This window comes from Trichoderma citrinoviride, assembly GCF_003025115.1.
Source record: "Trichoderma citrinoviride strain TUCIM 6016 unplaced genomic scaffold BBK36scaffold_13, whole genome shotgun sequence".
Classification (NCBI taxonomy): domain Eukaryota; kingdom Fungi; phylum Ascomycota; class Sordariomycetes; order Hypocreales; family Hypocreaceae; genus Trichoderma; species Trichoderma citrinoviride.
This window is the reverse complement of record NW_020194721.1, coordinates 539,095-563,848: the sequence shown is the minus strand read 5'-3', so window position 1 is coordinate 563,848 and position 24,754 is coordinate 539,095. Positions and strand designations below refer to the sequence as shown.

The window sequence follows — 24,754 nt, the reverse complement described above, 5'->3', positions numbered from 1 at the left end:
ATGTGGTGCTGTGTTATACATAAGCGCAGTGATTGATGGAGTTGTCACATTGGTTGAAGATTGTGTGTGTGCATAATGAATTGGGGGCGGCACAAGGAGCAGCAAGACCAAAACGCTCTTTGTTCAATGATGAGATTCTACTGACATGTGATACTTGAAAATAGTATGCAGGGTGCCATGGGCTTTACAGAGAATCTCGTCACGATTGACGTGGCATGCCTTATCGATTCGGAGGTTTTCATGCTCGTTTGAGGGGTCCAGGTGGCAGACTGTAAGTGGCCCGATTGGGAAGTGTGGCTGTTGTATGCAGCTTCTCATTGGCTGCTTGTCTTGAGTGTATTTCAATGTCTATGCGGGAAGAAGAAAGAGATGAGGGTTCGAAGTGGATTTGTAAAACTGTCGAAAACTTGGAGATTGATATCGAAATCCGGATCAACAGGCGGTATGAGGAGACGGCAGCTGCGTTTTATTTAGCATCTCGTTGCTGTAGAACCTTTGTCAGATGTTACTTGCGCTGGGAGTTGAGGTGGTAGTCTATGCGGTTTCGTCTCTGGATGACCAGATATCGCTGCGCTGAATGTGCCCCGAGATTGGAGTGTGAACATGCTTGATATTTTATTTCTAGGTCTGAAAACATACCGAACAGCCAATTGATACCCCGCGACACTGATAGCCTCGTACGTTCCAATCACCCTTCTTGAGCACATTGCCAGAGCGCAGCAGAGCAGATATATGGTAGACATGATCCGGATCCAAAATCAACCTATACAGTAGTCGGCGGGAGTGACAAGGCGCATGAGTTCTGTGTACAAAATCGGCGTTCTTGGATGTACAAGTATCTAGATACCAGCCATATTCGTAAGACCTCAAGCTGTATGCCCGAGTCTATTCTCATGGTGCGACACGTTAGCAGCATGCTGGTATGGAAATTCGAGCTGTTGTATACAAATTTTGTGTTACACTCATGCTGTGAAATTCCAATCATTGACCTACACTGGCTCAGTGAATTCCCATAATATACCACCCGCTTCCGTTTCGCTCCGATAACCGCGCTCGTCCAAACCAATGCGATCTAAAACGTCTCTACTCACTCCCACGTCCCTAGCAAGGTACGTGGCTGTGTCCGTTCGGCGGCCAACTTCAGATTGTTCAAACCATTCTTTTTGCGGGCACCTGCTCTGGCAAAGGGCTTCAATAGCATTCTCTTTACCAACATGGTCGATCATCATCATGAGTAAGTATTTTTGTCCCCAAAACGCCGCAGCGGCCAATGCACTTCCATGCTCGCCTCGGCCTGACACGGCGGCAGGATCTGCACCTGCCGCAAGCAGCATTTGTAGCACCTTAGTGTTAGCGCCGGGGGCTGCAGGTGCAGCCTCAAGCGCGCTGCCGTACTTGCCGCCATTCAGTACCAGATTCGGATCCGCGCCGTTATCAAGAAGCAGCTGGACTGTCGGTGCCATGTATTTACTCCAACCACAGTATGCTGCTGCGACAAGAGCACTGCCGTAATGACCGTTTTGCACGGCGGCATTGACATTGGCGCCGGCCTCAAGTAGCATGCGGACCGATTCAGCATTGCCCCATGCTGCTGCAGCGATCAAGACGTTGCCATATTCGGAGCCGCTGTCATTCTCCAATTCCAGTTGTATCCAATCCTGATCCAGGAACCATCTCAATGTTTTGGGTGCGGCTATGGCGGCATGTTGAGCCAGGGATGCGCTTCCGTTTAGTGAGGAATTGAGATCCAAAGGTATATTCACCTCCGTCATGAGCAAATTCACAACATCGGGTTTGTCGTATTGGACTGCAGTTTGTAGTGTTTTGGCGTATCGTTCGGTATCCAGATGCTCGGCATCAAATATCAAGCCGATCAAATGTCTGCAGATTGCCACGCAGCCTCTCACCGCAAGCTCAAGCGCGTTCTCCTCTCTTATGGTCTGTATCAATGCCATCTCCCGGGTGATTTTGCCTCCCAGCCACCAGTCCCGCAAAGTGTGGTATAATCCATTCCGACATATCGTGAACAGAGCCATCCGGCTTGGCTGCAACCCAACGAATCCGGTGTCTACCCATCTTCGATAGCTGTGACTGCTCTCGTCTGGCGACCCAAGGAAGCGCTTTAGAAGAATGACAAGATCCGCATCGGCCTCTTCTTCGTGCATCCCTTCCAGCCATTTCTCGTAAGCTTGCAAGTGGTCGTCCCAGCGTATCTTAACGTACTCTGTGAACCCGGTTTTATGTGACTCTTCTGGCTCCTCCGAACTCCCCCCCTCTTCTGACCTCCCCGGGTAAAATTCGAGAAGGAAGCCGAGGCACACTTTTGCGGCAAATGAGTGGCACTTCCACTTTACCCAGCCTTTCGACTCAACATATTCAGCCACAGAGGCATGCGGCAGCATCCACACCCTTTTCTCCCGTCTCACCTCGATAGTGAGCATATCCTGGCAAAGCTCTAGAACCTGTTGCTGCGTCTGCTTCTCCTTTCGTATCACATCAGATCCTTGGACGTCGTATCGTATAGCTTCCAATAGAGTATCTGCTTTCAGTGGCACCAGGGAAACCGATACCCATATAATGGCTCGCTGAGCTAAGCTGACATCCGATGCGTCATGTTCTTGTATTCTTTCCCACAGCTGATCATATGCCTCTGTTAGGTTGCGAGGTAGTTTATGGCTCCAGGAGTGGATGGCATCGTCTGTGACACATCTCTGAAGACTTTTGACCTGCAAGTAAACCCATCGAAACCTAGAACAATATTGCCAGTCAGGACCAGAGTTCCGCACACACACAGAAACAGGTAGCGATGTGAGTCAACTTACATTCCGCGACTTTTAGTTGCAAATACCTCCCTGATCTTGGCTTGGATATCCCGATTTCGCCCCTGAAAGAATGAGGTTGAGTAGAGTTTCGCTGTGAGGTACCTCTCAATGTCTTCTTGTTGGCTGGTAGCATCCACGGTAATTATTCTGCTATTACCGAAAGTTTCTTCCAGATATTCTCTATCCGGTCGGCTCGAGATGAATAATTTGACTGGCCTTTTCGATTTTCCCATCAACTCGATAAGAACGGCGCCTAAATTATACTCGCTGATGTCGGACTCGTCCAGTGCGTCGAGAATAATGGTCGTCTTTGAATATGAATTGAAAGATTCCAGGATCAGTTCTTTGCAGTCCCTATAAACCAATTCCCTTCCCTCTCTCTTTGCCATCTCACATCTCTGTATCAGGCTGCTTTGAATCCGGCCAGTCTCATCAAATGCCTTGCCGGCGAGCTGCCGGACAAAGCTTCTCAGAATGACCATCGGATCTTGCATCGATGACCCGGATCGATTGCAGTAGAAAAACGCGAATCCTTCATCATGCTGCGAAACTTTGAGCGTCTCTTTGACGTGATCAATGACTTTGGACGTAAGATATGTCTTTCCGGTGCCGACTAAGCCGAGGTTAGACGAACAGTTTCGGAGTTATAAGGCGATAGGAATGATTACGTACCGGTTCCTTTAAGGCATAAAGCAGCAGAAGAAGAAGGAATTTTTTGCCAATCAAGGAATTCTTTGCTGGCCAGTAGCCACTCCCCGGTCCTGTCCAATCTCGCTTCATTCACAGTGGCGTGGCTTTTTCCAAACATCTCACTGCTTATAAAGTCCATCAGCTTCTCTAGCTCCCTCTTTTCAACCTTGGACAGAAGGCTGGCGATCCCTTTGTCGATCCGGGGCAGCGGCAAAGACAGCTGGTCCAGTTGTTTCTTGAGGCTGTCTATTCCATCCATTGTCTGCTTGGATGATATGAAAGATCGCGAGGCTTCACAACTTTGAACCTCTCGATCGAGCCTTTGTTCCTTCTCAGAGAGATTTTTCACAGCACCAGTAGCACTGTCTGGTCGTAGGATTGCCGTTAATGTCTGTCTGGCAACTCCGCTCTCGAATAGGGCATCTGACTTGGCTAATAATTCCAATACAGCGATGTATATCTCGAGAAGCGCATCGTGTAAGTTGAGTGTGGGCCCCTCGGCCGTAGTCTCGGTGGTATAAAGGGCCTCGTAGATCTGCCCTCTGCGTACAATGCGCGTGAACCACTGGACTGTTCCGAGAAGGGCGGCTTTTTGCTCTATGTGTTTAACCGGGATCTAGCGTTGGTCAGCTTACGTGTCCCAATATTCATTCCAGAGAACTACAGTGCTTGATTCCTCGGTCAGGCTACCCAGCTAGGTGAAGTTGTGATACCCAACCAAATGACTGACAGTGAAGGTAGAACAGGGAAATGTATCTCAACTCATAGGTGCTAGGGGAGTTATGGAATACCTACCTTCATAACTGCCTTTGCGACAGCCCACGGTGCGCCGGCCTGTGGCGGCGCAAAAGCGATGGCAGCGTCGCCCACCATTGTTATAAAGGCCACAGCATCGGCGACGTATTCGCGGACGATAATTTTCTGGTTGCCAATCTCAAGTTTGAAAGGCTCCTCGCTTTGTTCGGATAGCTTATTGCCTTCAACGAGGCTGATAAGCTCTTTGATCTGGTCTCTCGGCTGCGCGACAGAAGCTTGGAGCCCATGTTTTGTTATCCATTTTTGGGTTTCCTCGTTGGCTTTGGCAAAGGCTTGACTCCAGAGATCCGAGGTTGGCGGTTGTTGAGGCGTGTCTGGCACAGAAGGAGGCTGAGGCGAGTCCAGCGCAGCAGGAAGTTGAAGTGTTTCTGGTCTTTGGGGCACGATTAAAACTGAAGAGGGACCGGTTGAAGAAAGGTCCGGAGGAAGCGGTGCGGTGGAAACAGATCCGGTCGCGGCGGATAGACGGTCCGCCGAAGCTGTAGATGGCCTGAGGGTCGAAGAAGGCGACGGAGTGGGAGAAAGCAGAGAGAGAGAGGCTGAGGCTCCAACCAAGTGCGAAGTTGCATTGGCAGGTCCCGAAGAGGCAGGCTGAGCATCATTCAATGATGGAGAAGAAGGCCTGGACAATTCCCGAAAGAATCCCCAGACCTTGTCCCTCTTTCTTTCTTTCGTCTTACTAGTACTCATGGCGAATGGTCTTGGTCGACCTTTGAAGAGAAGCAAAAATTGTGAATGGAAGGATCATGAGCGAGTTCTCTATCGAGTTATGTTTGCAAGCAAGGAATCAATGCCAGTCGAGCAAGTTCGCGCACCCAAAAGCCCAGCCGATGCAAACCCCTCAGCACTGAAGCTGAACTTGCATCTCGGTGTGTTCTCGCGTGCATCTTGCCATCCCCGTCCAGCCTGCAGGCCCCCTTGCAAGCTAAATGCTGTTGGACGACCCAATCATACCCATGCAATGCGCATTTACGTGGCAATCTATCACAAGTCCAGCGCCATCGGCGCTCATCGTTGATACCCGGAGCTTTGAGGGGCCCATCACAGCCTTGTTCCTTGGCAGCGGGTGGCAATGATGACTGGCAAATCTACGACTTGCCCGGATCCTTTCCTCCTACTTCAGTACCAAGAGACGGAATCATCAGAAAAAAAAATTATATACCTAAACTCACCCAAGGGGTGTTTCTCATTCAAATTCCGTCTTTTCTTCTGCCACGGGAGATTTGTGGTATACGAACTACATCCACGATCCTAGCTTTTCAGCTCTGTACTCGTACTGTATATATGCATGTGTGTGTCTCAGGTTACGCCACATTGTACGGGTAGCGTCGACGAATCATTGGATGAGCTTTCAGACAACAATCAAGCCCTTGGGGAGGGGTCGGGCAGTGAGGGTAGCAATTTGCCTCAACTGCGTTTATACCCAATATTGCTGCAGGCCTAATCTTTGGCAATGAGGGGGAGATGGCGCAGCCCAGTCCTAAGTAGAGCGGCTGTTTGAAGATCCTAGTATTCTAGGAGGAAGCCTTGGACATCTTGGGTTTCCAGATGATGTAGGTAATAAGCTGACATAGGATTTGGTGTCGTACATACCACGCCTATTTCTTTCTTTGGCAGCTATGGGAAGGGATATACTCTTACGTACCAGGGAAGTACGTAAGATGGCTATCAAACTATCACTCCAGCTGGGCATACATATCAACAAATCCTCCGGATGTGATAGTTAAAAAAAGGGCAAATCCGCGTCATATCGTACCTCCTCGAAAGTCCTTATGACTTGTCAGTTCGGCAACTGTATTCGGGATATGTCCAATGAAGTTGCCCTATTTACCGAGCTATGGCTTCAAGCCCTTCATAGGTAGACTTTGCGGATCGTGGAGATATTCACCCGAGTAGCTGCGATGCAAACCCAGCGGCAATGGCTCAAATACTTTTTCTCACTACTTACTCATCCTCATAAACGAAAATATGCTGCGGATGACCAATATCACATCGCCAGTTGACGGGCTTGCGAATGAGTTGAGGCTGTAGGACAGAGTGTATCTGTTTCACATTCCTTGGTCCAGAAATCAGACGTCTCAAGAATCGTCAGGTATGGGCCACAGTTTCCTGATATGCAGATATGCTGAAGCTCTTGGCCTTTCTTCACGTTGTCAGTTTTAGAACTCGTGACTCGAGCTATTCAACTTCTCTGATTAACCTGCTGCCATCATGTGAGCTGCCCACACGGCATCTTGAAGTGATCGCAAATAGAATCAAAATGGCGGATTCACAGCGCTAGAGTTTCCAAAGGTTTGCCTGTGAGTAATCAGGTCACTGCGAGTAATCAAAAAAGAGGACGCCTTTCGTTTTCGTTCCTTGATTCTTCGCAGAGTAACTGGCAATGGCAACTAGCAAAGGCCAGATTCAGTAAGTAATGAAGATGCAGGAACGCACTAAAGACCCGACTGCCACTGAATCTCTATCAGAGGCTACGCGGTGTGCGTCTTCTACCGTTAATTGACCATGAGGAGTGGCTCGACGATAATGTCTCAAATGAAGATTTGAATTCGAAGCAGTGATTTTGTGAGTTAGATATATCTTCTGATATATTTTCTTGTCGGTCTGAGAATACAGCTTTTCAAAAGAGCGACAATGAACTTCGCAACTCTCTAGTACTCAAAACGCAAATTTCTCGCCCACAAGCTCCTCACTCTTTGCCCACAGCTTCTCTGCCTCACTCCAACTCGTGTACCACATCTTAGTGTTGTCAAGAATCTGACAATCACTCAAGTACACGCCTCTACCGTCCCACTCTCCATCCTCGCCCTTCACCTCCGGACCCATCTTGGCCAGATCCGCTTCGCTCTTAAGAGGCCGCTTGGCAGGCAGTGCTAAAGCCGGGTCAACAGCCGCTACCAGAGACGTGCTGGCTCCAGCGCTCAGCTCCTTGAAAACAAAACCCCTGCTCTTGAGCATTTCGATTCTGGCTTCGACCTCCTCGCGGGGCACTTCCCGGCTGAGTTCGGTGATGATTACGCCTGGGTGTACAGCGAAGCTCAGGATCCCGTACTTTTCGTAGAGACGCTCGTTGAGGCCCAAGCTAAACAGGGAATTGGCCGTCTTGGACTGTCCATAGGCGCCCTGGTGGATGTAACTCTCAGCCTTGACGGCCTCTTCATCTAACTTGGCGAGTTGATAAAGGCCGGGGTAGTTGGGCTGCTCGGTTAAAGGCAATGTGCCAGTGGGTTTCTCCCAGTTGATATCACTCCAGCGTATGGGGCTATAGTTTGCACCAGTGGAGGAGACGTTGACGACTCGAGTAGCCCCCTTTATGGCACCTGGCTTTTGAGCGGCCGCAATGATTTTAGGCATGATCAAGCTCGTAAGGAGAAAGTGACCAATATGGTTCGTAGCGAAGTGGCGCTCTATGCCATCCTCGTTGAGCTGGCGTGTAGGCACATTCATAATGCCCGCATTGTTCACAACAATGTCAATGGTCGGAACGTCATCCCAAGAGTTGACCCTCGTAGCAGCCTCCCTAACACTTTTCTGCGTGCCTAGATCCAGCTCGAGAAGGCGTGTCTTGGTGTTGGGGTACTGCTTCGCCAGGGCATCGGCGCATTCCTGGAGCTTGGCGGGGGTGCGGCCGGCGATAATGATGAGAGCGGCGTTTTGCGAGGCGAAGGCTTGGGCGGTGGCGTAGCCGAGGCCCTTGAGGTTGACGCCGGTGATGAGGATGGTTTTTCCTGCGATGGCGGAAGGGAATGCTGCGGCAACGGTTAAAGCCGTTGTGTGAGGGCCGAATTCTGCATGTGTAGTTGCGGAAGGCATTTTGATGGGATGACTACTTTTTCCACTTTGTTTCTTTTTCCCTCCTCTTTCTTGGTCAACTACAACCTATATATACTAATATCTATGTGATAACCCCGAGTGAAACGCAACAGTCGTCGTGTATTATGCTGGGCATCGTGCTCTTCTTCGTGGATTCAAGGCAAGTCTATTGCCGGTAAGTCCGTATCCCACGGCCCCACTTTCGGCCGGGCACGCTAGCCGCCGGCCGGATCTCCCGATCGGGTTCACGATCGGGTCAGATGCCATGGGATTGGTTATGGGATTGCATCTTTGCTTAATGTCCGAAAAGTCCGCTTCTACTGGTTATTTCAAGTATTGTCCATCAGGTGAACACATCGTTGTAGTATAGACCTTGAGGGTTGAGCTGATGTTATATCTAGTGGCTGAAGCTGCCTAACATCTCGTAAGACGTTAGGCATTTTTATCGTAAATCGTGGAACATTCATCAATACCATCGAACACAGAGAAAGAAATCTCAAACATGGCGCCCGTTGCCCCTTACGCCAACGACCACCGAGACACAAACGGTCCCGGAGACGCTCGTCCTACCGCCCTCAAGATCGTCCGCGATCAAGCTTTGGATGGAAAGCTCAGCGGAAAGGTGATTCTCGTCACTGGGGGCACCTCCGGCATTGGATTCCAGACAGCGCGTGCCTTGCATGCTACTGGTGCGGACATCTACTTTACAGGCCGAGACCCGCAAAAGGGCAAAGAAGCGGAGGAAGAGCTGAGGCGTGATGGAAAAGCGGGAAAGGTTGAGTATATGGAGATGAGCTTGGATTCGCTGCGGAGTGTACGAGAGTTTACGGCTGCCTTTCTGAGGCGAACGAGTGGTAGAATCAACATTTTGATTTGTAACGCCGGTGAGATCTGATGCCAAAAACGGAGTGCAGCGTTTCTTCTGATAATCCAAACCTCGCTAATCCGATTCTTCGTTTCTCAGGCATCCGCGGATATCCTAAGGGACGGACCGAAGATGGCTTCGAGTTGCACTTTGGAACCAATCACCTCGGACACTTTGCTCTCTTCCAGGCTCTCAAAGATGCCTTAATCGCATCGAGCGCGCCATCTTTCCATTCGCGTGTTGTCTGCTTGTCGGCTTCAGGCCACCGCCAGTCAGGCATCCGATTCGGCGACATTAACTTTGACCATGAAGAGGACTACCAGCCTCTGCTGGGGTACGCTCAATCCAAGACGGCCAACATATACATGGCCTTGGAGATTGAGAGGCGGTTTGGAGCACGCGGTGTCCGCGGCCTGGCTGTTCATCCAGGTGGCATCGGCGGCACGAGACTCAATCGAATGACACCGGAATCCCAACTCAACACCCTAATCGGCGATTCCATCGTCGCGGGGAGAATGAAGAATGCTGAGCAAGGAGCCGCAACGACCGTATGGGCAGCTTTGGCTCGCGAGTGGGAGGAGAGGGCGGGCGTCTATCTAGAAGACTGCCAGGAGAGTGAGCCTTGGAACGGAGATATGACGGTTTTGGCGCCTGGATATGCGGCACACATTCACGATGCGGAGAGTGCAGCAAGGTTATGGGATATCAGCTTGGAGATGATTGGAGCGGACCGGTCTACTTGAAGACGTATATGTATGCGTGTTGGCTCGTTGAATATCGAGATCTGATGGTACGGTATATCCCACAAGTGATCTCGGACTGATCAGCTGCTGGTGGATATGAGCCAAGTTACGACGCACAGTGCCAAGAATCATGAGGGCTTCCGTAGCTCAGTTGGTTAGAGCTTCGTACTAATACTTCGGCTTCTCGCCTAGTGTTGGTAATGCGAAGGTCGCAGGTTCAAGCCCTGCCGGGAGCAAGCTTCCAGTGCCGTCTGATTCCATTTTTGCTTTTTTCTCTTTCCCTATCTTTTTTTTTTCTTTTTGTGCCCTTCGATTCCTCAGCGGCAATCGGATAGATACTGTGAAAGTAATCATCGTCTTGCTATAAAGACCGATCCCTGGCCACAACATCGAGTTCATGCACGGCATGTGGAGAACGGGATCATCATAAGCCGGGGAAATAGATTCAAACCCTCAGTTGACTTCATCTCTTTCTATTCCCGGTAAAAACCGTCTGTATCTCGATCTCGATCCATCTACAAAGTACTTCGTGTGGCATACGATAACCGATCTAAACGGTAATGTTATACACCTGGCCGATATAGTGAGGCGGATACTCGCTACTAAACAGCGGCACCCTCGCAAAAATCTCATCCCCATGCGCGGCCAGCGCCTCTTCAAACTGCTCCGCGGTAGGAAAGTACATGAGCGTGAGAGTGCTGTAAGGAGCATCCAGGCCGAGGGTGGTGATGGTGTAGCCCGTCATGCCAAAGGGCTTGAAGAGGGAGTAGATCCAGGGCATCTGCTGCTGGCTGTAGTAGCCCATGTCAAAGGTCGAGTCGTAGGTGGCGTTGTGGATCTGGGGGTAGACGGCCATGGAGAACCATTCGCCGGTGGTGCCGGCGCAAATGGTCTTTTGGGCGGTGGCCGCGTGGGTGAAGATGGCGACGGTGGAGGAAAGGCTGGTGGTTTGTTTAGTGGTTGGAGACGTTGGAGGCGATGAATTGAGAGAACTTACACTGGGGCAAGAGTTTGGAACTTCATTTTGCTTGAGATAGATGATGAAGTCCTTTGTGCTTGGTGAATTTAAAAGGGCTAATAATGTATCTGGGAAGTGATTGCTGCTCCAGTAGTGTCTCTTCTCTTCAATAACAGCGGCATCAAACGTCTTTTATAGTATCTCTCCGAGGTCATTCTCATCCTGCCTCTCATCCTTCCGCTCCAACATTCATAATCATCTCGCGTCCACGCATTTTTGTTCCAAAATTGTCAATGATGTTCATAACAGTGTATCAACCTTCCTTGTCCCAAGGCCAAAACAGGAATCTCTACCCCTTCATCTTGTGATTGCTGAACTTCAAAACTGTCGAGTGACAATGCGATTGGCACCCGACTGATGTCTACCTATCATTCTTTGCATGAAGTTACGAGTCCCCCTGGCAATAGATTAATAATGCAACGTAAAGTTGTATTCCGACGCCTGCGAGAGTTGAGTCTCTGCCCTGCATCGGCGTTAAGCAGCCCCACTGCCACTTACGAGTACACAGCTCCCAACCTCTCTTCACTTGGTCATATTAAACAACCTTCTGACCACCGGAACACCCGCAAGGTAGTCGACAAGTTAAATCAAAACTGCCATCAACCTCAATTCAACCCTGCCGCGACGCCACGGTGCCCTCATTGGCCGCCTCTCACAGCTTAGAAATTTAACATCCAACGCCCCGGAACCTGCCGCTGTCACTCGGACTTGCCGACTGGACGAGATCGGCTTTAAAGTCAAGCTTATCGCCTAGCCTCGCCCAGCCGATGCGGTAGTCACCGAAAGCTGTACGACTCGGGCTGCGACGAGACAGCTGGTTAAAGTCGAACTCATCGGAGAAAGCTGGAAATCTGGAGTTGGCGTCATGTAGGCGATAGGTGAAGGCTTGGTAAAGCCACGACGGCGATGGGGAGATTATCACCGCCGGTCGGAAGGGTCTGGAATTGCGTGAATGATATATATATCCTGGAGTTGTCTCTTCAATTTCTGTTGTCCCAGTCACATTCAATCAGAAGCTCAATCAACTGTCCAAACAACTTCCACAGCCTATAATATCAACAACGGCAAGGCTCTTCTCCCAACTACCTGCACTTACACAATTCGAAACCTCAATCCATAACCCAAAAATGTCATCCCCCTCCGAACAAACCCTCCTCGTCACCGGCGCAAACGGCTACGTCGCCCTGCACGTCATCAACGAGGCCCTCAGCCGCGGCTACAACGTCCGCGGCACCGTCCGCTCCGAATCTTCAGCCGCCAAGATCCGCCCCGTCTTCGCCTCCCACGGGTCCAAGTTCTCCGTCGCCGTCGTCCCCGATCTCTCCAACAAGGATCTTTACGCGCCCGCCTTCGCAGACACCCCTGCGCCCGTCACAGGCGTCATCAACGTCGCTGCTCCGTTCACCATGAAGGTCGATGATCCCGTTGCGCAGCTGCTGGACCCCGCGGTCAAGACCGCTCTTGGTGTGCTTGAGGCGACGAGGCAGTTTGGTCCGAATGTTCGTCGTGTCGTAAATACTTCGTCATTTGCCTGTATCCTCGATCTTGCAAAGGGATACCGTCCCGGATACACATACACGGAAAAGGACTGGAACCCAATGACCTTCGAACAGGCCGCCAAGGCAGACAACGGAACAGCATATTGCGCCTCAAAAGCCCTCGCCGAAAAGGCCATGTGGGACTGGATCGAGAAGGAGAAGCCCTCATTCAGCCTGACGACCATCCAGCCTCCGTGGATCTTCGGCCCTCACCTGACCCCCATCAGCAACCTCTCCAACCTCAATGAGTCTTCCGAAGCAATTTGGCGTCTCCTCGACGCAACAGAGGTTCCTCCGACCGACTTCGCCGGCTTTGCAGACGTCCGCGTCGTCGCAAAGGCCCATATCGAGGCCTTTGAGCGTCCTGAAGCTGCTGGCGAGCGCTTCCTCTGCGGCCAGCACTTTGACTACCAGAGCGCCGTCGATGCTCTGCGCGAGGCGATGCCCCAGCTGAAGGACCGTCTGCCGGTGGGGACGCCTGGCGCGGGCAAGACGCAGGATATTTACCAGCTTGACGGAAGCAAGGCGGAGCGGATCTTGGGGATCAAGTATACCCCATTGGAGGTCACCCTGAAGGACTCCTTTGAGCAGCTTCTGGCGGCTGAGGCCTAAGTATGCTTGATCTGTCATGGGGCTTCAGTTTCATAGAAGGGCTGGAATTGATGAGGGAGCCGGCTCCTTCTTTAGTACGTAATTTAATATAGAATAAATATTGGTTGAACTGGGAACGTCAACAGAGATATTCAAAGTGAAGTGGTGTAATCTATTGCATCCGTCTACCCGAGATGTATGAGTATATATAGGTACTCTTGTATAAACTTACATGTGAGACATCCTCTAATGCAGCAAAAGGTCGTACCCGTCCTTGGTGATCCTGACCTCCTCCATGCCGAATCCGTATTTGCGCCGAATGAGCTCAAAGATGATGAGCCCGGCACTTGTGCTCGGCACCTGGCGGATCGTGTTCCACCAGAAGCCCCGGTATAACCATTTGGTCAACTTCATTCCCTCCGCCGATGCTTCAGCGGTGCACACTGCCCACGTCTCCTGGTATGCGCGGTAGTACGCCCGGAGCATCTTCCACCGTGGCCGAGGCCGGTCGGGGTTGGCAACGCGCAATTCCCGGATTCGCGCAGCTTTTGCATCCACTTCCTCCAAGTGGTCCCAGTGCTTGACCTGGAAGTGCGTAAGAGGGTGAAGAACAACTTGTTGAGCAAACGAAGCGCTGATTCCGGCGGCCATGAGAAACATGGGCTCTATAGCATAGTGTGGCCGAATGAGTTGGATGCCGTCTTTTGGTCTATCAGTTGGACGCTTTATAGCAAGAAGGTCGACAATGTCCTCCTCCAGGCCCCCGTAGTACCACGTCACGAAGCGGTAGTACGCCTGGGCCTTGATATACTCGAACGTGCTGAAGAAGATGGCGCATCCAACGCTGTCCTTTACAAAGGATAAGCCCCATCCCGCGAATATGCCCCGCATGCCGATTTCCCTCAGCTTTTCAGCACTGAAAGTCCACATGCTCCGCGGCCGTCCACTGCCGTCGTTGGGCATCATGTCCCGATGGTCGTAACGCGCCTGTAGGGCGTCCAGCGGTGCCGCCAGAACACTCTGCAGCCCGCCTGCGAGAAACCCAGCCATGAACGTGGCTTGCGGCGGCGGCGGAGGATACACCCGCTTGCTAGCCTTGGAACTCTCTTCATGCAGATGGCCGAGAATCTGCAAGTATCCCGTATACAGCACGGCGTTGACACCGATATTGGCAATCAGCGGCGGCAGGATCTGATTCGGCACGATGCTCCAGCCCTCATGGCGGATAGCCGAGGTCAATACGCCGGGGGTCGTGCTCCGCATCCAGAGCCACGTCTGCCTGAGCGCCGCCACCAGCTTCGACGGTGATGCATCGTCCGCCACGGCCTGCATCAGCTTCTTCGTGTGCTGCTGGTGGATCGTGCGGGCATACGCCAGGTAGTCGACTCTGGTGCGGAAGAAGGACTTGGCCGGGGCGCGGAAGTAGAAGGCGACGAGCTGAGCGCTGAGCGCCCGGACTCCGGCTGCCGAGGCGGCTGTTGCGGCATTGTTCCGAGGGTTGCGATCGGGCAGGTCGACGCCAGGCGGGAGGACGGGGAGAACGCCGGTGGTGGAGTCTGGGAGAGGGGCCAGATAGGGAGCGTCAGAGCGGCCGGAGTTCATGGCTCTTGCGGCTGTTGCGGCTCATTGTGGGAGAGACGCGGGCGGAGGTGGAGAGTTGCGCGGCTTGGGCATCAAGGTAATGGGAAGGGGAGAGAAGAGAGACGAAGCTGAGGTTGGGAGAAGTTCTGCAGGCTGACGTCGGGCTTGCTGACTAAGCCATAGTTATCAGATCTTGACTTACACGGGATCTCAAGATTAAGATGGAATCTTCCCCTCCCTACCTTACTTCACATTAGACACAGGACTCAATTTATGCGTATATAAAGCTACGTCTTGCGGTAATCCCGCAGTATACTTGATCTACTCAAGTAACATCTTGCCATCACTCAATAATTGTCCGAGCCGGCGCAACATCCTCCGGCAGCTTCGTCCACCGGCTCTTGTACACCCGCCCATTCTTCATCACCGCAAGCACATTCTTCTCCGGCTCATCCAAGATCGTGATATCATCAAGCGGGTTCTTGTTCAAGATCAGCAAATCTGCCGCAAATCCAGCCTTGACCTGTCCTAGAAAAACTTCCTGCTTCAACATCCTCGCCGCATTAACAGTCGCCCCCTGGAGAATCTTGACAGCGCTCAGTGCCTGCGCCCGAATACCGAATTCTTTGCTCTGTTCGACCCATAGCGGCCCCAGAAGATCTGATCCGTGACAAATTGTCACTCCTGCCTCATCTGCAAGACGCAGAGATTGCAATCCTTGCTCTAGAACTTGGCGGTTCTTCTCGCGATTCGCCGGAGGCAGAAAGCCGGCGTATTTGTCCGAGCCCATGGCATGGTATGTGACAAGCGTCGGAGTGAACCAGACATTGTGCTTGGCCATGTACTCTGCCGTTTCTTTGTCGATGAGATTGCCGTGCTCAATCCCTTTGACGCCGTTGTCCACCGCGTGTCTGATTGACCGAGGCGTATACGCATGAGCAGTCACGTAGGTGTTGTATGTGGCTGCAACCTCGGTAATGGCCCGAATCTCAGCAGCCGTGAACTGGATCTGGTCTAATTTGTCCGTTGGAGAAGCAACGCCTCCGCTTGTCATGATTTTGATGAAGTCCGCCCCCGTGCGCAGTTGCTCTCGGGTAGCCTGTATCGCCGCAGGAACGCCATCAATGAGAGACGACAGACAATTGGCGGTGCGGCAGCAGGCTTCATGGGCCGACCTTGAATCTCCATGGCCGCCCGTCTGAGAGAGAGCCCTGTTGGCTATGAAAAGGCGAGGCCCGGGAAATACATCATCCGCAATTGCCTCCTTGAGAGCGAGGGTTGCGCCGCCGGTGTCTCTCAGCGTAGTAAAACCTCGGTATAGGGTCTGTGCCGCCATATAGGGCTGGCGGAACTGAGAGACGGCCAAGTCAGGATGAACAATGGTGGCGGCAAGGCCCTCTTCGCCAGGCACAGACGATAGATGGGCATGGCAGTCGATCAAGCCGGGACTGAGATATTTGCCCGCCAAATCTACCACAACTGCGTCATGGAGGGACTCGCCGTGATCACCAATTGCTCGGATTAGCCCTCCTGATAGTTTGATGGTTTGCTTTGGGATAATCGTCCCGTTCGCTGTGTCAACAACATTTGCGTTCTTGAAGATGTATGTCTTTTGCGGCGGCAGCTTCCACGGCTTGATGAGGTCCGGCTCTGCCTCGCTATGTGCAACGACAGAAGCTGGAACAATTGGCTTCTCGTCCATGATGGGGATCCGAAGCTGCGTCATTTTCACAGATATGAATTGTTGGATGGTAAAGTAAGTCCAGGATTCAGTACGATCGAGAGGTTACAACAAGCACACACGACGTACACGAAGTGAGGGGTTCATCAACAGGGGTATAACCGCGGGGACCGTTGCAAGTATCAACTCCTCCAACAAAGGACAGCATCACCATGCCTTTAGACTCTTTGAAATCAGCGATAACATCTCCCAGACATTTCTCTATCCTCTGTCGGCGAAGGATTCGAACGCGCAAAAAGCAAAAAGAATGCCTCCAGCCAGATTTGAACTAGCGACCTTTGCATTACGAGTGCAACGCTCTACCCCTGAGCTATAAAGGCACCGTTGTTTCTTATCGATAAATGCTCCCGTTCTTATGTGATCTATATACTCAGCACGGGGTAACGACAGATCGATCAACTTCTCAGTCGTTCTCGTTCTCCCTACCCTTCTCCTAGACAGCGGCAACCCGTTTATCATTCTGGCTGGGTGCAGTACCTGATTGTCTGCATTTTTCGTCATAGAACCCGCTCTTGTATAATAATAAACAGCAGGAGTGGTGCGAATACACATCTTTCAGAGGTAAAAATGCCGAGATGGAGGCATAACTTGTGGCGCCTCTCTGATGAGCGAACAGCGAGGAGCAAAGAGTCGAGGTCAGGTCCACAAACCTTGTGGCTAAGAAAGCCCTTCGTCATCAGGAGCATGGCTGTTCGTGCAAGTCAAGAGTGAGATAACAAGCTTTCAGTCCATCAGCCAATCTTGGGCAATACGTGAGCGACAAAGAACGTTTGTCTCGCATCAGATGATTAACACCGCCGGTGAGCAAGATTTGTGGATTCCTTCATCCTTTGACTTCCCAGGGTTTACTTTCTTCGGGCTGATGCCGACCGCCAATTGCACCTCTTTGATCATTAGGCTCATGGCAGGTAGCAACAAACACATCACATCCCACTCCAATACTCGAACCACTCATACATCGTATAATCTCGATACCGTGAATTCGTGGGTGAAGAAGTAAATGCAGTCTTGTACGTCTTTGTCGAAACTCTATGGTTAAGTGACTCACTACACAAAGGGCTTGCAATTTCCAAATGCAGTACAAAGAAGGTCCGATAGCGCAGGTTCTGGTTTCCTTGAAAGTGCATGGGCGTATCCGGGCATGCGAGCAAACATCGATAAGGTAGTTGGCGCAAAGTTACGACATGTTCCGAAGTTGGCTGAAAGCTACAAAGTACCTATAGATCGATGTAGACCTGGAAGTCCTCACGAGAACTATATAGAAGCTGTGCAGGCTTCCGACCGGTATCCGAAGGACAGATAGCTCCGTCTTTTCGAGTATCTCTTTACTTGACTTCTCAGAAATGAAGTCATTTTCCGTCCAGCTGTATTGCATCTTCTGTCGAAATGACTTGCCCTATAAAGATACTTGTAAAGACTCTCAAGACTGGGAATGCGACATCATTGGCCGTCTGTCACGCTGAGAATGAGTTCTTCGTCGTACCTTTACTGACATCATCGGGTAGTTGCCAATATAGCCTCGGATTTCGATGCCGCTTCACGGATTCTTCCTTTCCAAACTGATCTCTCTGGCAAACGCAATCGGTCAGATGCGCAAAGAGCCTTTCTCGACTTCCTCAACAAATCCTCACTGCTCCAAACACATGGTAAAATACACTTGGCTGATGAGGAAGGTCACATGAAGACTCTCGAAGGAATAATGAGCCCTGATGAGTGGGACATGCTCAGTGTTGAACAGCCACTCATCCTGGCTCACGCCTGCTGCTGGAAGTTTGCCCAGCATCTTGCTCAAACGTCAGAGCGAAGTTTCTCGCGCTCCCACTTCTACAGGTTTATGAGACAGTTGCATCATATAATTCCAAGGAAGCTTCAGACCCATAAAGAGCAGTGGCGGCTGGCTTCGTTTCGCCATTACGCCGCATTGTGCCACTCCAATACAGTATTCGATTGCATTTCGAATCACGCTGACATCTCTGATCATGCCAGGCATAAGATCAAAGAACATATCGAGTCTCTCAGGGATCTCCTCTGTGGGTGTGCAAAGTTGCCACCAGAATTGCAGCAAAGTATATGGCGAAGTATTCCCACAAACTGTCTGACATTCAGCTTGCTTGCAACTGCTGAGACGGTAGCTGTGGTATCTAAAGTGCCTAAAGCCGTCTGGTCGGCGACGACGCCTATCATCTCCCACCAATCTCTGATACCGAAAGGCTTTGTCGGGAAAGGCTGGCTCCATACGACGTTCATTTCGATACTTGGACGCAGGTATTTGCATCGGATTAATCTCTCTAAGACTCGACTAAATGACGAGACGGCCCTTCCCGAGGTCGACATTCAGAATGTTTCCCACCTGCACTTCACGGTTGAAGAGATAGGCATCTCTGCCATCCAAATAGTTAATAAAGATGGTACGGAGTCCAACTGGTTGGGGAACCCTGAAGGAGGGTGGCGTGGATCAACTCTTGGAATCCAATTTACCGACCTCCAGGTTTGGAAAGATGTATGCCTCTCTTGCCCGTACAAAAATTGCATGGTTAATTTGTAGGTATTAGGATCTTAAAGTATTGAGTCTCAACCCTCTTATCGAGAACACCGAATCCTCAGAGCCTGCTGCCTCGAGAGCACTCTGGAATACCTACCCCAAACTGTCTGCCGGAGATGAGCTGCCTCTTGCTCGATTGGCCCAGCGCCACATCCCACTCATGCACTATCCTGGCTGGGGTTTGCGTCAGTACTTGCCCTTCTATGAAAATGGGCGCCATGCCACGGGCATGACTGTATACCTTGATGACTCTGGCACCAACGGAGTTGTCATGCATGGGCAGAGCCTCGCACATAGGGCAGGAACACGCAGAGGGCTCTCAATGTACATGCCTTTTAATCGCGGGGAGAGAATCCTGGGGCTAGATCTTCTGAGAATAAACCGATATTCAAGTGGCCCTTTCCTCCTGGTAAGCAACGGGGAAGCCCATTCCCACACTACCGCCTGGTACAAGAGGATGGATGCATTGTGCTGACTGGAAACGGCATATTCAGATTGAGATAGAGGTTAAGTCCGAGAATCACTCAACCTGTCAAAATGGCACTCGTCGATGCGTCTTTTTCGGTCCTGCAACCTTCCTCTACCTCTCCAATACCGATGTAAGCTGGTTATCGCTTCTTCAACATCAGGTGAAAGGAGATGGAAATGCTCTAAGGGGCTTGATCGTAGACCCTCTGGCATTGCACGGAGGCGCTTCTTTCACCTCCATTGGAGCCCATACCACGCCCACAGAGAAAGGAAAGAGGTATGAGGCTGAAGATAATTCTTCAACCAGCATTCAACCGATGTTATTTCCGGATTTTACACCGTCCCAAGAATCGGGGGGTATTAGGACGATTGCCAACTTGTTCAACGTGAAGGAGCTAGCTGTTCAGAAAACACCCTCCCGAGCATATAAAACAAGGCATCGTTGTATAGGTCTGTTCATACGCTATACGGATGGATCGAATGCGGTTCTAGGACAGTGGGATACATCAGCGAGTTCGACAATCATATACGACGCTGCGAAGGGAGAGCCACTTACTACGCTACTCTTTCAGAAAGACCCTTATGTTAATCCGTATACTGGAAGCCTCATGGTTGATGTTGTTGCTAACACTTCGAAAAAAGCTTACCATGCCCAAAAACTCAAAGAGGAAGAGGGGCGGTACCGCGAACCGATATCAGATGGGTCAGTTTTTGAATGGCTAGCGGCAGATAAGAAGGTAAGCAAGCAATTATTCTATTTCACTAGGAGAGCAGCAAAATGGGCAGATTATTGATATACTCGGAGCTACAGAGCGTCTGTTGGAATTTCAGCGCAACGTTTGATCATGTGCGGTACTGTCGGTTGGAAGAGTTTCAGTTCCAGCCCGGGAAGACTATTCAACAGCACGTTCAACTTATACAGTAAGATGCAATCTTCTAGTGTTGGGGACGCGGTGGTTGAGGGTGGCATTGGGGACATTGCTTTATTATGAAGAGGCTGCGAAGAGAGAGTTTTAGGACATGACTACTATTCTGTTGGGCTAAGGAGTAATAGAGACGGCACTATCCCTGTCAATATCTAGGTAACAGATATGACTCACCTCACAAGACACCACATACCCTGTTTCTTGCGAAAACAATCGAAGTGAAGTGGTGGCCTCTACACTGAACACCCAAAGCACAATGTCCGAGACCGTAATCCTGATAGGACCAGAAGGATCTGGAAAGTCTACAATCGGCAGGATCCTCGCTAACGACCTCTCAAAAGAGCTATACAGCCTCGATCGCCATCGCGACGAGCTCTACGCACCATACGGCTACGACAAAACCCTCGCAGAAAGGATATACGAAGAGCAAGGCCTATGGGCATTCTACCAACATTGGAAACCATTCGAATACAAAGCCGTCACACATATACTGCAGAATGCAAAGCAAGAGGGCGACGAGTTCTACGGCAAGCTTCTCGACTTCGGAGCCGGACACTCGGTTTTCGAGGACCCGCAAGAGCTGGTGCACATAGAGGCGTTGATGGAGCCTTATAGGAATGTGTTTTTGGTGGTGCCGTGCGACGATGTGGATGAAGTGGTGAGGATTACGGAGGAGAGGAGGGGGCATGAGCTTGGGCTTAACAGGCACTTTGTGGAACATTCCAGCAATAGGAGGCTTGCGAAGCACACTGTTTATACGAAGGATATGACAGCCGAGGAGTGTGCTGAGAAGGTGCTTCGGATCATTGGATCAAGAGAGGAGGTTTGATAAGCTTCGATTTGACAACAATGAATGCCAATATGAAGGAGTCTCGAGATGATTCAATTTATGCTTCACAGAGCATTCTTTACTACATTATATCTCAATCGTATTCGGAGCTCATACCCCCATATAAATATCTACGTCTTCCGCTCAAGACAAGTACCTCCAATCAACTGGCGCCATGCGCGACAACATCTCATTCTCCGTCGCCACCATCGTCAACTTCGCCTGAGCCTTGAGGAACTGCGCCTTTGATCGATCAAACGGCTTCCCATCAGCACCAGAAAACTTTGGCCCTTCAAGCTTAAACTTGTCGCTCGGCATGAAGTCGCCGCCCATATCGATGCTCATTCCGCCTCCTAAACATGGTGAACGTCACAAGTTAGCAGATGCTGACAATTCTGAATGAGACTGAGGAGAGCTTAGAGGTTGACATACCTTTACCCACAGCACCGGGCCTACCAAACTCGCTGTCCGTCCCAGTCGTTCCCAGGTCGAGCTTGACTTGCCATCCCTGCGGCCACTTACCAGCCACGGCAAGAATCTCAGAGTCAGGCACCGTCCCAGGCTCTCCAGCATCTCCGCCATCCCCAGACCCATCAAGGCTTCCCTTAATCGGCTCCAAGATGACTACAAGCCCGCCGCTCTTCGGTTGCGTCTCCGCTCCGCCCTTTTGTCCATTGCCGCCGTGTCCGCCCCGGTACTGGATACTCACTCCCATAACTGGACTTGTCAGCACCTGGGTGGTCCCGAGCCAGTTCCCGGCAACAGCCAGCCGAAGACGTCCACCTGCGTATCCTGCGTCTCCAGGCATACCGTCCGTACCAGGGTTCGCAGGGTGGTCCCAAGGCTGTCCGCTGGCGACACTGAAGCGTACCAGTGGAAGAATCGTCTCCTTGCTGGCGTTGTCGTGGACGAGCTCAATATCCTGACATGTGATCTGGACTGTGACGGGATAGTCTGTCTTGCACGAAACGTTGAGCGGAAGTTTGTCCATGACGACCTTTGCTGCTGTAATGTCGTAGAAAATGACATCTCCGTCGGCGTCCTTGATGGCATATTCAGCAAGATCATCATGGTTCGGGTCTGCGCCTCCCGAGCCAGTCAGGTAAATCACCTCTGGGAACGACTTTTGGTACTTGTCATGCAGCTTTGCGGCCGGCATGCTGTGCGCCTGTGCTTGCCAATTTGAAGGCGGCTCGGGTAGCTTGGAGCCCTTGACTGCCGGGGTGGCAACTTGCGCTGGCTCACCAGGGTCCAAGGCCTCCTCATCCATGGCCTCCTCAGCTGTCACCTGTCCACTCAGCTGATTGTCGGCAAAGGAAATGGTGTTGGCACTTAGTAGGTTATTGGCAAAGGTAAACTTCATCGGGGTGGCCTTCTTCTTATCCCAGCCTGTCCCAAAGTGAGCGAGTTCCAGAGTATCGTTACCATCGACACCAAGACGTGCCGTTGTTTCTGGCTCGCCGTAACCCTTGTTCTCGTAGTACGGATAGGCGTTGACGATGTCGTGGCCGTAGCTGTTGCCCTGCGAGTACGAGAAGACGGCGTAGGTCTCCCCTGAGCTTGTTGCTTTCGGGATGCTGGCGCCCATTTGGCTGCCCGTGCCGAGCGATCTCGTGCTGCCATGGTGAGTCGCAATCACAGAGCGCACAAGGCCGTTCGCGGAACTAATCTCAGGGATGGACTCAAAGTTGGCGTCGCCTGGGAAGAGTAGCAAGTTGTCTCCCTTGCCAACGAAGAGTGCCAGAGCACCGTAATTGTTCTTGTCAGGGTCATTGAACTGGTAGTTGCGCTTACAGCGAACAATCGTCACGTTCTTCATCTGGACGTAATCAACACTATCCGTCCACTGATGAAGATTGCCGTTCTGCTGGATCAGCCACGCCGTCTCGTTCGAGATGGTTCCCGTGATATGCTTACGCCCAGGAGCTATCCACGGACGCAGCGTGATGTCGTCTGCTGAGCCCGAAAAGTCCTTTGCGTGGCTGCTCTTGCCAATGCGGTAGTGGTCGGCGTCCCAGTGGGAGAGCAGGATGGGAACGGCTGCTTGGCCCTTGATCATGTGGTAGCAGACCTTTTTGTCGTTGTCGTCCAGCTTACCGTAGCCGAAATCGTTGGCAAAGGCTGCCCCGTACTTGTCAAATGCACGCGCACTATGGCCTAAACGAATGAAGTGTCAGCTCAGAATGAGAGATTAGAAACACGAGAAGAGATAGAGTCATGATATCTGCTACATGAGCAGGCGGCGGTTGTAAGTTGTAAGTTGAAGAGACTCACCTTGTCCGACATCGTAAACATGATACGCAATCACATCCGCCTTGCGAGGCAGAAGAGCGCCCAAGATGTCATCCACCCCTGCTGGAGAGAAGAATGGAACTTTTGCAGCGGATACCATGGGAGCCGTTGGCTTTGGAGGTTGATCTCCGGTCGTTTTATCGTCGTCGTCAAGGCGCTGCAGATACCCCTTGCCGGAAGTGTCGGCATGAACAATCTTCTGAACAATGTCCCGGACGGCCTCTCCAACAGCATTGAAGCTGCCAAAAGCCTGCTGCAGCGTGGTGACGGCACTGGCAGCAATGTCTTTGCTGATCGTCTGCACCTCAGTCTGGACGACGTAGCCATGGTTGTCTTCGAAATAAGACTCGAAGCGGAACATCTTGAAGCTCAGTCGCGGTTCGAGAAGCTCCAGTCTTGTCATGCCATCTTTGAACGGCTGCTCTAGATTAAAGTTTTGCTTCGTGAGCAGCTGCTTGTTTTGCTGGTTGACCTTGAAGTTGATCCAAGTGCCCTCAGTGACGCCCGGAGGCACGGCATGCAGGTAAATCCATACCAGGGCAAGGCGATATCGTCCGAATCCAGGGGACCCCGCCGCCACGGACATCTTCTCGATGGCGCGGATGAACAGCTCGTCTGAAAGAGAGTTTTCCGTGATAGCCTCAACACGAATCTCATATCCGTGCTTCAGCTTGTCGATCCTGTCGACGTAACCAAAGTAGAACTCTGACCGAGCTTTCCGCCGCTCATCTCTACCTCTCTTGCGATCCTTTTCCTTCTCACGCTTGCGCTTCCTCTCACGGTCCCTCGTGTCGGGCTGCGGAGGATGAGGAGGGCCAGGGGGGTCTCCGGGCTGACCCGGTTGAGTCGTTTGACCTGGAACTGTCGGCGGTGGTAGAATGACAATTGGGGGTTGAGCTTGTGGTGGCCGCCTCTTACTCTGCTGATAACGGGCGTATCCAATCCCTCCAGCCCCTGATGTTACTAGTCCTGCGACGGCTACACCGATGAAGTATGCAACCGGTATTGCGGGCACAAACAGCTGTGCGTCTTCGGGTATGTCCTTCTTCAGAGGCTGAGATTTGTCGATCTCCTTGTCAATGGAGACGATACGATGCATGATCTGGTGACACTCGCTATCACCCTCCACTGGAGGCGCAGGCGCATCATGAGTTGCCTGGGGCATGTGTTGCAACAGATACTCCTTGATGGTAGCAACCCACTTGTCATCGTCGAGCTTGTTCGTCTTGATGTTGGCTGTGAAGAGCTCCAGTGGGAATTCCTCCGCCACAGGGCGGTTCTCGACGAAACGCTGCCCTTGTTGCTCGCAACGCTCTTCGAGAGCGATTTCGTACTGTCTCGTAGCATTTTTAGCGAGCTCGTTCATGTGCGCGTGGACAATTTCTGCGAGCTCAAGTTCGGCAGCTTCCTGTGTGATGCCTTCTGCGAGGGCTTCTTTGATGTATTCGTCGTAATCCATGGTGGTGGTCCTATAATTTC

General features: G+C 51.5%; 9 protein-coding genes and 2 non-coding genes across 11 annotated transcripts; 4 read left to right on the top strand and 7 right to left on the bottom strand.

Moving 5' to 3' along the window:
• Positions 1-1,101: 1,101 nt before the first annotated feature.
• BBK36DRAFT_1171668 (hypothetical protein) lies at positions 1,102-5,018 on the bottom strand (the record flags this gene model as incomplete). The annotated part of the gene is made up of 6 exons (XM_024895611.1): positions 1,102-1,117; positions 1,156-2,045; positions 2,136-2,748; positions 2,823-3,435; positions 3,495-4,128; positions 4,308-5,018. 6 exons carry the CDS (start codon positions 5,016-5,018, stop codon positions 1,102-1,104), a joined length of 3,477 nt encoding a protein of 1,158 aa, XP_024746757.1.
• A 1,968-nt stretch (positions 5,019-6,986) lies between these two features.
• Positions 6,987-8,141, bottom strand: BBK36DRAFT_1126581 (NAD(P)-binding protein; the record flags this gene model as incomplete). Its single annotated transcript, XM_024891393.1, has 2 exons — positions 6,987-7,154; positions 7,218-8,141. 2 exons carry the CDS (start codon positions 8,139-8,141, stop codon positions 6,987-6,989), a joined length of 1,092 nt encoding a protein of 363 aa, XP_024746756.1.
• Positions 8,142-8,643: 502 nt separating this feature from the next.
• BBK36DRAFT_1126590 (NAD(P)-binding protein) lies at positions 8,644-9,749 on the top strand (the record flags this gene model as incomplete). The annotated part of the gene is made up of 2 exons (XM_024891397.1): positions 8,644-9,025; positions 9,106-9,749. 2 exons carry the CDS (start codon positions 8,644-8,646, stop codon positions 9,747-9,749), a joined length of 1,026 nt encoding a protein of 341 aa, XP_024746755.1.
• Positions 9,750-9,885: 136 nt separating this feature from the next.
• Positions 9,886-9,985, top strand: BBK36DRAFT_t165. The gene has a single exon. It is a non-coding gene; the product is annotated as a tRNA-Ile (tRNA).
• Positions 9,986-10,288: 303 nt separating this feature from the next.
• BBK36DRAFT_145466 (hypothetical protein) lies at positions 10,289-10,772 on the bottom strand (the record flags this gene model as incomplete). The annotated part of the gene is made up of 2 exons (XM_024897525.1): positions 10,289-10,690; positions 10,747-10,772. 2 exons carry the CDS (start codon positions 10,770-10,772, stop codon positions 10,300-10,302), a joined length of 417 nt encoding a protein of 138 aa, XP_024746754.1. The 3' UTR covers positions 10,289-10,299.
• A 1,122-nt stretch (positions 10,773-11,894) lies between these two features.
• On the top strand, positions 11,895-12,917 carry BBK36DRAFT_1171664 (NAD(P)-binding protein; the record flags this gene model as incomplete). Its single annotated transcript, XM_024895610.1, has 1 exon — positions 11,895-12,917. The coding sequence occupies one exon, from the start codon at positions 11,895-11,897 to the stop codon at positions 12,915-12,917; it is 1,023 nt and encodes a 340-aa protein (XP_024746753.1).
• Positions 12,918-13,023: 106 nt separating this feature from the next.
• Positions 13,024-14,562, bottom strand: BBK36DRAFT_1136316 (mitochondrial carrier). Its single transcript, XM_024892942.1, has one exon. It carries the CDS (start codon positions 14,496-14,498, stop codon positions 13,143-13,145), a length of 1,356 nt encoding a protein of 451 aa, XP_024746752.1. The 5' UTR covers positions 14,499-14,562; the 3' UTR covers positions 13,024-13,142.
• Positions 14,563-14,820: 258 nt separating this feature from the next.
• BBK36DRAFT_1126747 (hypothetical protein) lies at positions 14,821-16,203 on the bottom strand (the record flags this gene model as incomplete). Its single annotated transcript, XM_024891410.1, has 2 exons — positions 14,821-16,110; positions 16,147-16,203. 2 exons carry the CDS (start codon positions 16,201-16,203, stop codon positions 14,821-14,823), a joined length of 1,347 nt encoding a protein of 448 aa, XP_024746751.1.
• Positions 16,204-16,466: 263 nt separating this feature from the next.
• BBK36DRAFT_t159 lies at positions 16,467-16,538 on the bottom strand. The gene has a single exon. It is a non-coding gene; the product is annotated as a tRNA-Thr (tRNA).
• A 1,066-nt stretch (positions 16,539-17,604) lies between these two features.
• On the top strand, positions 17,605-20,983 carry BBK36DRAFT_1126976 (hypothetical protein; the record flags this gene model as incomplete). The annotated part of the gene is given in 6 exon segments (XM_024891449.1): positions 17,605-17,719; positions 17,736-18,718; positions 18,771-19,169; positions 19,255-19,965; positions 20,040-20,149; positions 20,374-20,983. 6 exon segments carry the CDS (start codon positions 17,605-17,607, stop codon positions 20,981-20,983), a joined length of 2,928 nt encoding a protein of 975 aa, XP_024746750.1.
• Positions 20,984-21,127: 144 nt separating this feature from the next.
• Positions 21,128-24,734, bottom strand: BBK36DRAFT_1126500 (hypothetical protein; the record flags this gene model as incomplete). Its single annotated transcript, XM_024891388.1, has 3 exons — positions 21,128-21,336; positions 21,416-23,140; positions 23,258-24,734. 3 exons carry the CDS (start codon positions 24,732-24,734, stop codon positions 21,128-21,130), a joined length of 3,411 nt encoding a protein of 1,136 aa, XP_024746749.1.
• Positions 24,735-24,754: the final 20 nt, after the last annotated feature.